The 14,455-nt window shown below is 53.8% G+C and overlaps 1 protein-coding gene across 1 annotated transcript in view; it reads right to left on the reverse strand.

Annotated features, from left to right (window-relative positions):
• The window catches only part of RASSF5 (Ras association domain family member 5), a 66,515-nt gene that overhangs the window by 36,217 nt on the left and 15,843 nt on the right, over nt 1-14,455 (reverse strand). Inside the window, exon 2 of the mRNA XM_014828984.3 lies at nt 4,874-4,995. Within this exon, the coding sequence (XP_014684470.1) occupies nt 4,874-4,995 (122 nt within the window). The remainder of the gene's footprint in view (nt 1-4,873; nt 4,996-14,455) is intronic.

Genomic DNA, 14,455 nt, shown 5'->3' on the forward strand with positions numbered 1-14,455 from the left:
CTGGTTTTCACTTCACAACATCCCCATCAGACAGACGGGGCATCTCTCCCTTGGAGGAGCACCTTGCTATTAGTGTGGATGGCTGGCATGTCCTTCCCGCCTCCCTGGGAGCTCTCTACACTGCTCACAGTGCCCCTGAGGCTCCTGCTGGACCCAATGCCCTGGGAGTCCAGGCACCGGACGACCAAAGAGAGTGCCTCTGCAGGCGCAGTCCCCACTGATGGCACCTGAAAGGATTTTAGAACAGAGCCTGGCTCAACACATACGTGTGGGAGGACATGTTTTTTTTTTTATTTTAGAGATTAAATATTAATTTAATGTGTGTCCAGGAAAAAAATCCTAAGTACATCAAACAGTGATTCAAGGATTTTTAAATTTCCTTTAGCATAAGTTTATTTAAGTTTAAAAAAAATGAGTCTATTTAAAGAGAGATATTAAGTCAATGATAGCACAGGTGGAACATGGATGTGGCCAGAATCCTAAGTGTGGAAAGTGCCTGAGAGGGTTTGGGAACAGCTGTGGGAGGACTGGCCTCTGCGCCGGGACCTGGAGGCTGGGTTTTGAACGCTGCTCCTGGATTCCGGAGGACCAGGAGAGGATTCAGTCCCTGGCTGAGAGTGATCTGAGTGGAAGGAAGAGTGTGTTTTTTCTCGTCATCCGTGCAGTCATGTCCCAAGAAAAGTGGCACCAAAGGCCAGAGGGCCAGAGCTCCGGACCCCCGGGGCTGCGGGGGTTACGAGGAGAGCCAGCAGCCCGGCAAGGGCTCCCTCTCCTGGGGGCGCGTCCCCAGAGGCCCTGAAAGGACTGGGCCTCACCAGCAGAGGTCTCCCTTCATCATGAGGGCACTGGGGGCCCCGAGGGGTTTTTTCATCACAGGGGTGACATGATAAGAGCACCCTGAAGGCCCCCTGCAGTATAAAGGCCTTAGGGCGTGCCCCCAAATAAAGGAAGGGCAGCTGTTTTGGCAATTTATTGTGGTTTTCAGCCAATGGCAACGATGTTTCTCTAGGAAACAGCCTTAAACTGAAGAAGGGCTCTGTGGTGGACTTGAAGGAGACTTGTTTGGTCAACAATGGGTGTCCAAGGGCGAAGTCAGGCACCCCGGAGCTCTCCCAGGAGAGACTCCAAAACCCTGCCTCTGTGGCTGGCAAAAGCACGGCAGCCACCTGCCACCCTTCCTCTGTTTCTCCCGGGAGACACGCACAACCCTCGCGGCCCTGTGTGTGCCGCGGGGGGCTCCGGCCCATCCCCGCCCCCTCACTCACCTCTCCCTGCTTCCTCCCTGCCTGCCTACCTACCTCTGGCACCACGGAGAAAAGACAGCCAGCGCCTTGGGAGTACTGCCTTTCAAAGGTTGAGGCCAAATACTTATCTACAGGAGGATCTCAACCACGTTTTGAAAAATGTATGAATGCACAGAAAGAAGACAGAACAATGTTAACTAGCAGTGGTTCTCTCTGGATGGAGGAAAAGCAATGATTTTCTTTTCCTTAAAGAGCAGAGAGGAGAAATGCCACCAAGCTGAGACCTCTAACAGCCACATGCCCCTCAGCCCGCTGAGCTCAGACCGGGGCCCCAGCCCCAGTAACCCCTGGAGAACGGCGCTGGCACATTAGGTGAGCCCGGGCCAGGCAACGATGTCAAGGTGAAAGAAGGCTCCCTCCTGGTATTCGACAGAAAGTGAGCCAAGGCGGAAATCAGCACAAACCAGCCTTTCAGAGAGGGCCGGCCGCCTGGAGGGCCCGGGTGTTGTTGACAGAAGCTGGTCCTGCCGGCGTGCCGAGCGCACTCGGGCCTGTCCAAGGCAAACACACAGCCCGCCGGCCGCCCGCGCCAGGCTCTCCGCGGCTCGGGCCGCTCAGCACCCACGCGCGACTCGCGGCTCCTTCTGTGTCGCAGCAGCGGCTCTACTCGAGACACAGCCCCAGCTAGCCTGCCACAGGGTTCCAAGGCTGGCTGCTCCCCCGGCAGAGGCAAGGGCGTCACTCTGCTTCCGAATGCTCAGACTCGGAAGCACCTGTTCTGGTGGCCATTCTGAGGACGAGACGATGTCTCCAGCAAACCCAGGCCCTGCTCGGGCCTCTCGCCCGCCACCCTTGGGAGCTGGCTGGCTGCACCGCTCTGGGGTGGGGCTTCTCGACCTCGGCACTGCCGACAGTTTGGCCAGATGATTCTTTGTTGTGGGAGCCTGTCCTGTGCAATGTCGGATGCCTAGCAGCGTCCCTGGCCTCTGCCCACTACACGCCAGTAGCCAATTGTGCCAATTGTGACAACCGCAAACGTCTCCAGAAACTACCAGATGTTCCCTAGGGTGAGGGGGCAAAATCATTCTCTTTTGAGACCTGCTGTTCTAGAGGAAAAACTAGAGAGACCCAAAGGGGAGACCCAGGAAGTAGTGGGGGGACAGGGCTCCAGGGGCAAGGGGAGCAGAAAGAGAGGTATTCGCTTCAGGAAATAACCAGTCGTTCTGCGTCTGTATTATCTCTCCCAGCACCCTGGGCTTTTCCCTCATAAACATGGGCTTGATTTGTTTAAAGTCTTGTACATAGACTCTAACTGCAAGCACAGGAAGGGTAGGGGCCACGTCTGCTCCCTTCATCGCTAAGTCCCTGGCATTCCTGGACCTGGCACATGGTCAACATTCAAAACATATTTGTTAAATGAATAAGTGGATGATGTCCTGGAACACTCCTTCCTTCCTCGACCAGCAACCTTCAACTCATACATTAAGGCTCAGCTCAAATGTCACCTCCTCTGGGAAGCCTTCTCTGATTTCTCCCAACAGAAACAAGTGCACTGTGTACTCAAAACACTTGATTGCTACTTTTATTGCAACATGCATTACAGTATATACTATTTGGTTGTATTCTGCCTCCCCAGCCAGAATGTAAGCTCTCTGAGGGGGAGAACTATGATGTATCATTTCTTATCCTCACTCTCACCAGTGCTTGGCACAAAGTAGATACTCACTAAATGCTTGTTCAATGAAAGAATCAAAAAGATGCTTTCCTGTCTCCCTTCTAAATTCTAGACATCAAAGTTTATGTAACCATGGGCCTACCAGGACCAATTCAACTGACCCCATCTTATCAACAGAGTAATTAGGAGTTATTTTTCAGGATCTGAGAGTACCCCCCTTGTCCAGTTGAGACTGGTTGAGACCACCAACCCATCAACTGGGCCTGTGCAAATGCCTGGTAAATGACCCTTTGGACATCAAAGGGCTGTAAACTCCACCCTCGGATCACACTAACGCCAGCATTTTGTGCGTATGTGTCCTACAAAGTCCTACAAAGAGCCATGAAGCTTGACCACACTTGCGCAGATCATCAATTATCTCACTCCTCCTCTCCTCCAACCACCTATCCCCACTCTTCAGACCACCCTTCATCCCACAGATTGTGCCCCCAGCCCTGGATCAGGAGACAGATCTGGGAGCACACGCCTCCTGTCTCCTAGCAGATCCATCTAGCAATAAAGCTGTTTTCTTTTCCCAAAAGCTGATGCTGTAATAATTGGCTTCTTTTATGCACATCACGTAGGAGAACTCCAATTTCACAGGGTAACATTCAGACAATCCTGGCTCAAGAGCCTTGGCAGAGGCCGGAGCCAAGAGCTGCTTTGCGCCTCCACTTCCTGGTCCTTTAACGCCAGGAGGGAACATTGGCCCAGCCCCTCCGAAGGTGGTCTGGCCTGGCTGGCTGACTGGCGCGGCAGGATGTTATGCTCAAGAAACCTCAGCCCCAACATCCCCACTGCCCCAGGGCTATGAGGCCACAAGCATCTCCAGGAGCCTTCTCTGGGACCCCCGCCCCCACCCATCCCCACACCTCTGGCTCAGAGTGACAGGCCAAAGCAGGCTCAGTGCCTGGGGAGGACTGCAGGGGACTTCTCACAGCCACAGACTTCTCTGTGTCACCGTTTCTGTTCCTTCCCCCCACGTCCTCCGGGCAGGGCTGTGTGATACTGCGATTTATCATAAGCAGTGCATGTTTGGTCTTTGTCCCCATTTCTGGCACAGAGCTCCCCAAAGCCTTGGAACTTCCTAAGTGATGAGAGCCACAAAGTTATCTCTTGTTATGTTAATAAGATAACTTTTGGATCCAACCTAAGGATGGGGGCTGGTCGACAGGAGAACCAGCCATGTGATTAGAGGGTTGAAACTTTTAGTCCCACCCCTGATCTCTGACCTCTAAGGAGGGGAGAAGGGCTGGTGGTTAAGGCAATTGCCAATGTCCAGTGATTCAATCAATCCCGCCTATGTGACGAAGCCTCCGTCAAAACCCAAAAGGATGGGACTCGGCTGGTGAACACGTGGAGGTGGTGGGTGAGAGGTCCTGGGAGAAGGCTGGAGGCCCCACACCACGCTCCACACACCTTGCCCTGTGCATCTCTTCTATCTGGCTGTCCCTGAGTTACGTCCTTTATATAAAACCTGTGATCTAGTCAGTAAAATGTTGCGCTGAGCTCTGTGAGCCACTCTAGCAAAGTAATTGAACCCAAGGAGGGGGCTGTGGGAACCTCCGACCTATAGTCCATCAGTCAGAAGCACTGGTGACACCTGGACCTGCGATGGCATCTGAAGCGGGGGGTGGGGGACAGATAGTGTCAGAGTTGAACTGAATTGTAGGACACCCAGCTGGTGACAGAGAATTGCTTTGGTGGTGTGGGAAAACCACAAACACACGGGAATTGGCTGCAGAATTGGAGTGTGGGTCTGTGGACCACATCTGGCCAGAAGGAGACCCCAACATCCAGCTTCCATGGAATACTCACGCCACCTCCTGCTCACCAGAGCTCCTGGGATCGAGCATGGGGCCCGGGGCACCTGCAGAGGCTTTTCCCAGCCTGGTCTTCCAGCTTTGCTGCCTACCTGGCCGAAGTTTGGAGTGAGGGTGCTCTCTGGAGAGGGTCTGTCCTGGGCTGGGCCTTCCTGCCGACTGCAGTCCAGCTGGATCAGGCTGCGGCACTCCAGGTGGCAGGTGAACTTACAGTCTGGAGGGAAAGAAGCGCAGGGGGATTAGGGGCCAGGCAGGACTCCTGGGGAGAGACCCTGGGAGATTGTGTTCAGCTCCTGGAGGGAACGGCAGGCAGCAGAGAAGTGGAGGATGGGTGACACAGTGGGAATGACACCCTGCTCTCCAGCCGCCACGCATGTGAAAGTGAACAAGTGCGGTACAGGCTGCTTCAGCTCCGTTACTGTGTGTGACCCTGCAATCGTCATTATTGCCACTTTACAGACAGGAAACTAGGGCCTGGGGACTTCAGTGACTTTCTCAAGGTCAGATCATCTGGCTTCAGACTGGTGCTTTTTCTACTAATTTACATGAGTCACCGGGGGCCATGGATCCCTGGGGAAGGACCTAGCATTTCTGGGCCTCGTTTTGCCAGTCTGTAAAACGTAGGTAATCACTGCCCGGCCTGGTCACAGGGATGTTTGCAGTTATAGGGGAGAACAGGTCTTAACAAATTAAAAAGTACCTGTGGAGACAAAGGCAATATCGTCAACGGGAAGGGCTGTCACCCGTCTCTGGCCCTGCCCCATCTGGAACGGCGGGGGCGCTTCCCTCACCCAGCCGGAATAGCCTACAGACAACATCCCAAACCAGGTGCTTCGGGGGGAAAGTACATGTTTCATGGACAATGTTTACTTCCATGGAAGCAGAGTGTAATGACCAGAGTTGAAAAGAGCCTTGGGGACTATCTTAGAGATGGGGAAACTGAGGCCCAGAGAGGCAAAGCCAGGTGCTCCAAAATTCAGCACATTTGGACTCTCTTTAAAGCTGCCTCGCACATCCTATCCTGGGGTGGGGGTGGGAGTGGGTCTCCTCTTCTCCCCACTCTTTTGCGGAGTTCTGGGCTGAGACCCCCCACTCTCCCAGCTGTGCCCTTCTCTTACAACCGTAAAGAGGAGCACGTGGGCCACATCCTTGTACAAGTTCTCCCACGAGTGTCTGCAGGGGAGCACCCGGACAAATGTAGGGGCACGCAGAGATTCCAGGAGCCTGCAACCTTCTCACTCAGTGGTCTGAAGCTCCAATCACTTTCTGGGATTGCCTTTAGAAGTTCTACCGCTCATGCCCCTCATGCCTCAAGGTGAGGCCCACCAACCTCCTTCAGACCCCGCCCTTGTCTAGGCCTTCCTGACCCTCCACAGAAGCCTGTCCTCTCCCGGGAGGTGGAATGGGTGAAGCCGATTCTCTCAGGTACGCACCATATACCTGCAAGAGCCCACAAGCATTTCTGGGGCCCCAGTGGGAGATCGCTGCCTGGCACAAGGACAGCTTCATCCCTAGTGAGGTGAAGGGGGAGGTGCAGGCCAAGCCTCCCCTGCCCACAGCCAGAAATGCCAGAGCTTTGATAAGGCAGCACCGAGGCCAAAGCCACACAGAGCAGCATTGTTCCGGCTTCTCCCGGGACACACCTGCACAGCCTCTGGCCACACTCAGCGACAGGGAGTGCTGGGGACACCAAGAAGTGGAAGGACTGGAGCTCTCCCAACTCTATGGCGAGCCAGAGCTGCCACCAGCTCACAAATGGGAAAGTGTCTCAGCACAGCCACTGTGTCCATCGGAGTCTCTCAATTTCCCTCTCTCCTTCTGCTCTGTCTCTCTCTGACACACACGCCCCCTGGAAACAGCACCACAACCTCACAAAGATTTTTCAACAGGCCTGAGCTGAGCTGGACCGAGCCAGGGCACAGAAGAGTCCGAGAGGAGTGTTTCGGAGTTTTATAAAAGTGCATTCGAGTAACAGTGACTTTGTTCCATCAGCCTGTGTAATCACAGAGTGCAGCAAAACCACTGGAGCACGTCGTGATGCTCCCCCGCCCCTGGAAATGCCAGGCCCGGGGATTTTAGGCCAGCAGAAATGACGTCAGTGCCCCATGCCCTTCTGCAAACACAGAAGCAAGCCCCTTGGGTCACAGCCCTGCAGTTCTGATGTGCTCTGGGTGGGGACACACAAGATTCCCAAGGCAGGGTCGTGTTCCACCGGGACCCAGCAATTAAACCCTCACAGGCCATCATTTCCTCAAGGCAGCTCATCACGAGGTGCTGCTAAGCCAGCCTCTGCCCTTGGTGTTCCACCGTCCTCCACAGCCTTCAGCCAGTGCTCAATGTGCATGAGGAGAGAGAGCGGGACTTTGGGTGATGCAGGGCCACACAGGCCCCTGGGAAGGGCTGGGCTTCCCTGGACAGCCGGCACCATTGTCTTTGGCCGCAGCTTTAATGTGCTGAGCATGGACTTCCCCGTGCCGTGTGCTGGCCTGAGGGTGAGGATGAATAAGACAGGACGCCTGGGGACCTCAGGCTAGCTGGTCAGGCAGGACACACATGTGAAAAGAGAACCGATGAGTGAGACAGCACAGAGCAGGGGCCCAGGTCTAGGAAGCATGTTCAGAGGACAGAGAAGGGAAGGGAAGTCAGGGAAGGCTGCCTGGCACAGGAGACTCCGGGAGCTGAAGGAACGGATCAGACTCCAGGTGACTCATATGCCCTCATGGCAGGGGCCCAGAGGAGGCAGGGAGCTCTGAGATTGCAGGATACATAGGACGAGGAGCTCCCAACAAGAGGCGGCACAGGACGAGGGAGCAACATTCCCGGGTTCTGACTGGAGCGTCTTAGAAAGAACTGGCAGTTGCTGAGCTTAGTATTGTCTACACAGCATTCTCCCCTCCCCTCCCCATCCCTCCCTTCCAGCTACGGGCCCTGTCCCCATTCCCAGGGGTGTTTTAAGGAAAATAAATGTGCTTCCAGATTTGGGAAGAGGAGCCTATGGAAACAGAAGGGGCCAACTGCAAGGAGGAATGATGGAGACGAAGCACAAGAGGGGCCCTTCTCCAAGGAGGGGCCGTGAGCCAGGATGGAGGGAGGCTCCCGTGCCCCCGTCAGCACCCACACCATGTTAGTTTCCTGGCTGCAATAACAAAGCACCACGAACTGGGTGGCTGAAAATGAAAATTTCCTATCTCTCAGCCCTGGAGGCTGGAAGTCTGAAAGCAGGTGGTCGGCAGGGCCACACTCCCGCTGCGACCTGCGGGCGACCCTTCCTCGCTGCGGCTGGTGTGCGGGCACTCTCTGCCTTCCTGGGCTTGCAGCCGCATACCTCCATCTTACATGGCCTCCTCCCTGGGCCTCTGCCTTCACGGAGTCAGCTTCCTGAGGGACACTGTCAGGCAGCATTAGGGCCCCCCCCCACTCCATTATCACCTCTTCTTAACTACTTGCATCTGCAACTGCCCTATTTCCAAATACGGTCCCATTCTGAGGTCCTGGGGGTGAGGACTTCAACCTACTTTTGGCGGTGGTGGTAGAGGGACACGATTCAACCCTCAACACAGACCCTGGGCCACATTGGGAACGCAGAGCCCTTAGGCCCAAACAGATGGGGCTTCTCACGGACGCCACCTCCAGAGATCAGCCGCAGATGGGCAGAGGAAGGAGACCAGGAGCGCCGCCTACCTCCACCAGCCCTGCTCCTGGCCCTCTCCATCCATGAAGGTCACCACCGAAGTCACCATCTCGCACAAAAAGGTCAGGCCAAGGCCCTGGCAAGCTAAGCCCAGAGCTGGCGTTCCCTCTTCCGCTTCAGCCAAGAGAGGGGACCCAGCCGACGGAACTACCTGTGCCAGGGACTGTTTTCCCAAAATGCAGAACCTCACACCTCCCCTTGATCCCCAGCACTGCCAAAGGTAGTCCCTGTGCCACTCCAGCTGCCAAATGCACGCACGTGCACACACACACACACAGGCATGCACACAGAGGCACACAGTCTGCTGCGCAACCTTTCAGAACCACAGGCAGTGTGTTGATGAAGAGTCCTTAAGGCCCTTTCACCCCAGAGTTGAATGCAAGACCCCGAGACGATGTGGGGACCCCTCCACTAAACCTTCCCCGCCTCCAGCTGGAGCCAAGGCGCAGGATGAGGTTGGGGCAGGCACGCAGCACCAAGAGCCTGGTTTATCCCTCGCAGTCAGCCCAGGGCAGTGACGAGCAGCTTCCCGCCCTGCACGGCCAAAGCCACCTCCAGGCCCAAGGGGAAGCAGGACAGCCTCTGAATGCATGAGCCCCGGGCCATTCTCTGGGCACCCCAGGCCTCTGGGAGCAGGTCAACCTCAGAGCAAACCTCACCACCTGCCCCATTCCTCCTTCAGGGACCTGGCCTGTACGTCAGTGAAACGGAAAGCGAATGGACTTTGAGGAAGGCCTGGCCTCCCGTCTTGACCACTTGACCACTTGACCAGCTCTGTGACCTTGAGTCAGTTACTGAACTTCTCTGAGCATTCATTTTCTCAACTCTAAAGTGGGAATCGGGTTCTTGATGTAAAGCACCACAAAGAGGGCCTGGAACACGCAGGCCCCAGTTCATGTTCCACCCCCACCTCTTCCCACCATGCTGCCATGCAGACCCCTTCCCACGCACCGAGCTCCTGCTGGGTGATCTGCAGTCTCTCCAGCCTCCCCTACCTCGTCATTTCCAGCACAAGCACAAATAGCTCTCAGTTTTAAAATAATTTTGTTCTTAGGCACTACAGAGAAATCCAAAATAAATTGCACTGGAAAATTATGTCAAAAGAATTTTTAAAATGTGGGATTAACTGTTGTCCGGATCCTCCCCAACAAGTCAGTGGGGGCAGTCCTCAGTCTGAGGGTCCCTGCCTTGGCTCCTTTCTCAGACATTCTTCGGGAGTCCCCCATTCTTGCATGGGGGTCGCTCCACTCGAAACCAGCTATGGCCGCTCAGAGACCACCCAGAGAGCCCCCCATCCTCTCTGTGCCCATCTTCCCCAGGCTGGCCGGGGCCTGCTCCACCACCTGCAGCCTCACTGCACCATCACCCTGCAGCTGCCACCCTCTCTGCTCCCCCACCAGGAACAGCCTTCTCCACGTGGCCCCAAGATTCCCCCTCGGACCTCCATCTCACTAGTTCCCTCTGCGACCGCCCGGCAAATACCCAGGGCTGCAGCTTCTGAAGCGCAGGCTGTCCTAGCCCTTTGCTCCAGGGCCTGCTTGGTGTTCGAGAAGCCCAGGCACGGAGTGAATGGAGGCAGGAAAGGTGCTCTGCCTTTTGCTGAAGTGGAGATACCAGAGTGTGAGTGCTAACCTGACCCTGGGCTACTGTCCTAACCCCTGTGTGCCTCAGTTTCCCCTCTGTCAAATGGAGTGAGTGCTGACCTGACCCTGGGCTACTGTCCTAACCCCTGTGTGCCTCAGTTTCCCCTCTGTCAAATGGAGATGAGAGCAGTACCTGCCTCATAGGGCTGCTAAGAGAATTAAATGAGATAATGACGTACATAATAACACAACACCTGATACAAACTAAGAGATCAATGAAGATCAGCTATTCTTATTACCAGGCTAGAGTCCAAGTCGAATCCCGCCAGTGGCCACGTCATCAGGCATCCTCATCAGGAAGCCCGTCTGCACACCCCTCAGTGCCCACTGACCTTCTTCCAGACCTCCACTGAGTCCTGACACAAAGGTCCTGACGCATCCTCGGAGCCCCACTGGACCCTCGCCCCAGCCTAGGCAAGGGAGGCCCAGGTCCCAGCTCCCTGCAGAGGCGAGGCACCAGGTGCGCACGGGGCCCAGCAAGGGGTGACCCTCCCCATCTCGGAGGGACACCTCCGCCAGCCCCAGGACTTCCCTTCTACCCGCCTGCCTACCCACCCGCTCCAATATTTGAACTTCTAAAGTCTTGCTCTAGTTTCAGAAAAGAAAATTGTTAACCAAAGTAGATAACTTCTAGTATTAAAGAGGATGTGGGCACGGGAGAAGGTTCTTGCCTTATTAGTGGCACCAATTTCCTGCAGGAATATATCCTTGGTGGATATTTATTTGTATCGAGATACGTCTTCACTAAAATGTTCGTCACACAGTTGTTCACGGCAACAAAATGGAAGAAATATCCCACATCCACCTATAGAGACCAGTTTAAAATAAAGTACTATTTAGCCATTATATAAGCTGATGTAGATTAATATTGGTCAACTTGGAAAGAAGTCCACAAGCATATCACTGAAAGAGAAAAAGTTTGTGTTTTATGGTCCTAATTATATAAAAACATACACATACTTATACACACATTATGCACAGAGAGATATCTACAAGGAATGTGACATGTTTCCTCTGAGTGATAGGATATCAAGTGTTTTTCCTTCTTTATAGTTTCCAAATTTTTATAATGAACATATATTCTTTATTAATGGAAAAAATACCACAAAGGAACAAAGAAAAATCACGTACCCACATTGCAGTGACAGCAGGCGCCATCATTCACTACCTGTGGTGCGCCAGACACTATATACAGAATTTCACATAATCAATACTACGCCTGTGTGATATGTGTTTCTACCCCTATTTTTAAAAGATAAACTTTATCTTTTAGAGAAGTTTTAGGTTCACAGCAAAATTGAGCAAAAGTATACACAGTACCCATATGCCCCTTGCCCCCACACAGGCATGGCCTCCTCCACTACCAACATCCCCACCAGGGCGGTACGTTTGTTACGACTGATGAACCTGCATTGACACGTCATTATCACCCAAGGTCCAGAGTTCACATTATGGTCATTCTACGGGCTTGGACAAATGCAGAAGGACAGGGATCCACCATTGCAGTGTCATGCAGAGTGCTTTCACTGCCCTGAACCTCCTCTGTGCCCCACCTCTCCATCCCTCCCTCCCCCAACCCCGGGCAACCGCTGATCTTTTTACTGTCTCCACAGCTCTGCCTTTTCCAGAATCCGTGTCATAGAGTTGGAACCATACAGTATGGAGCCTTTGCAGATCGACTTCTTTCACTCAGTGATACGCATTTAAGTTTCCTCTATGTCTTTTCTTTTCTTTTTTTAAATTTCTTTTATTTTTTTTAAAGATTTTATTTTTCCTTTTTCTCCCCAAAGCCCCCCAGTACATAGTTGTATATTTTTAGTTGTGAGTCCTTCTAGTTGTGGAATGTGACACGCCACCTCAGCGTGGCCTGACGAGCAGTGCCATGTCCACCCCAGGATGTGAACCAGTGAAACCCTGGGCCACCGCAGCAGAGCGCGTGAACTTAACCACTCGGCCACGGAGCCAGCCCCACCGCCATGTCTTTTCATGGCTTGATAGCTCATTTCTTTTTAGCACTGAGTAATATTCCATTGTCTGGATGTATGACAGTTTGTTTATCCGTTTACCTGTTGAAGGACGTCTTGGTTGCTCCCCAGTTTTGGCAATTATGAATAAAGCGATATAATTCAGGTTGCCACATGGTGGCAAGTTTCCAGCTCCTCTGGTCTACTCATATTTTAGAGGTGAGCAAACTAAGACTAGGAGAGGTTAAGAGACTTGTTGAGAGCCTCACAGCTAATGAGTGCAAATCCATCACGCCTGGTTGCTTCTCAATAGCCCTGTTTTTTGGGAAACTGTTCCTCAGAGCTGCCCCTTCCACTTGGTCCTGGTCCCCCTACCATGCACTACTTGAGGCCAGGAACAGGCTTCATTGGGGGTGGGAGTTAGGGCGGCCCAAGGCCAGAAGAGAGCGTTGGTCAAAGGGATTTGGGCCAGGAGTGCTTTTCCCTCTGCCCTAGCAGGTAACAGTGAGAACGCCCCTCCTCGAGGCGAGGCTGCCACCTCATCCTGGGAAGTGCCAGTTCACAGCTCCCCTCCCAGCTAGCCAAGCACTCAATCTGAGAGCTTCGGAACCTACCCATACTGTCTGCCTGCTCTGGGCTAGCTCTCCATCCGTGGCCTCTCCGTCTCTGGATGCCACCTCTGGGAGACTATGAACTACTCAGCAGCAGCCAGAGGTTCTTGCACTGAGCTCCCATGGCAGCTTCACCAGAGAGGCCAGCTCTTCAGCCAAGGTCAAGCTCCATAGGTAGTGGGCTCTTGGCCTCCCCCTCTCAAAGAGGTCCAGCCTCTGCAACTTTGCTCCCATGACAGCACCACAACAGAGCCAACTGCCTCATCATATGGAGAGACGAGGATGGTGGGAGAGCAACCAGAATGGACACTGGGCTCCAGGACTAGCTGCCTCACAGATGCCCCACAGTGCACCCACTCAGCAGCTGTAAATCAGAAATCCTCGACACACCACGGGGTGCCTAGAAGCACACTGCTTAACGTGTATGACAGAGGGCTTTGAGAGGGCTACACTTAATAAGGAGCTGGGGAGTGAACAGAATCTGGCCTTCAGAGTCACACGTATCAGAGTTTGAAGCCAAGTCCTGCTTCTGATCGGGCATGAGATGCCTGGACAATTTGCTCAACCTCAGTAAAACACGGAATCTAGTTAAGCCTTGATTTCCTTGTCTGCAAAATGGAAGTAATAATAGCTTCCTTGCCAGCTGATTTGTTGCCAAAATTAGAGAGAATATATGTAGGACATCCTACAGTGCCTGCAAGAGTAGGTGCTCAACAAACGGCAAGCTATCATTTTCAACACTATGGGACTGCTGGGTCTGGGTACCCAGCTTCATGTTGACTCAGTGTGTGATGCCAGCCAAAAAAAGTCTCAATTTTGGGGTCCTCTTCCAATACATTAAGGTAAGAAGAATCATGCAACTTTCCTGCTCACCTAAGTGCCTCCCTCCTGCTCCTACCTCCCTCCAGCCCTGCCTTTGATGGGCCATGAGAGGCGTAAGGCAGGGCCATGAGAAGATGGGTCACAACGGAGAGTGGGAAAGTAGAGAGACAGTGATTAGTGAAGCTTGGAGGTCTGAAGCAACTGCCAAAATCAACACGATCTATACGTTTTTCATACTCCTGGCTAAACTCAGAGTGAGGCTGGCAGCAGGGGATGGACAGTCCCCACTCCTGGGGTCAGGTGGCCAGCGCAAGACATCTGCATCTTCACATTTCCAGGAAGGAGCCAGAACCCCAGTCCTCTAGAGACCACACAATGTAGTTCCTTGTCTCAGAGGACAGGCTACCTCGGAGGGCACCAGCACGCCCGACCCCAGCCTGGAGGCATACAGCTGCTCCCTTGAACCACACAATCCCAACTCCAGAACCTCCCCGTGCCCCGCCCCCCCGCCCACCGACAGAATGTGCCAGAAAGCAAGCCAGGAAGCCAACAGGAAGGGTCGATGTTGGGTTAGAGAAGCAACCTGGAAGCCAGGCCCATGACCCAGCCTGCCATGGACAGGCAGGGTGGGCAGCTGGATGCACTGGGGCTGCTGTCTCCATGTGCAGAGCCAAGAGAGGACACGTCTGAACATGCGAGAATCTGGCCCCGATGTTCAGTTCCCATGTGAAACAGAGGGCTGGGAGGGGCGGGCTGCGTGGGGAGCAGGCTCCCCAGGTCAAACATGCTGAGGAGGGAAAGTGCTCCAGAGCTGGGGTGGCGCTGGGGAGCCTTGGTTGCACTGAGGACACGAGGCCTCCTCAAGATCCTGGTCCCCACCCAAAATGACTGTATCAGTTTTGCATGTGGCAGAGCTGGGTGGCGTTGACATGTGCACTTCTGA

The sequence above is a fragment of the Equus asinus genome, chromosome 25 (assembly GCF_041296235.1).
Source record: "Equus asinus isolate D_3611 breed Donkey chromosome 25, EquAss-T2T_v2, whole genome shotgun sequence".
Classification (NCBI taxonomy): Eukaryota; Metazoa; Chordata; class Mammalia; order Perissodactyla; family Equidae; genus Equus; species Equus asinus.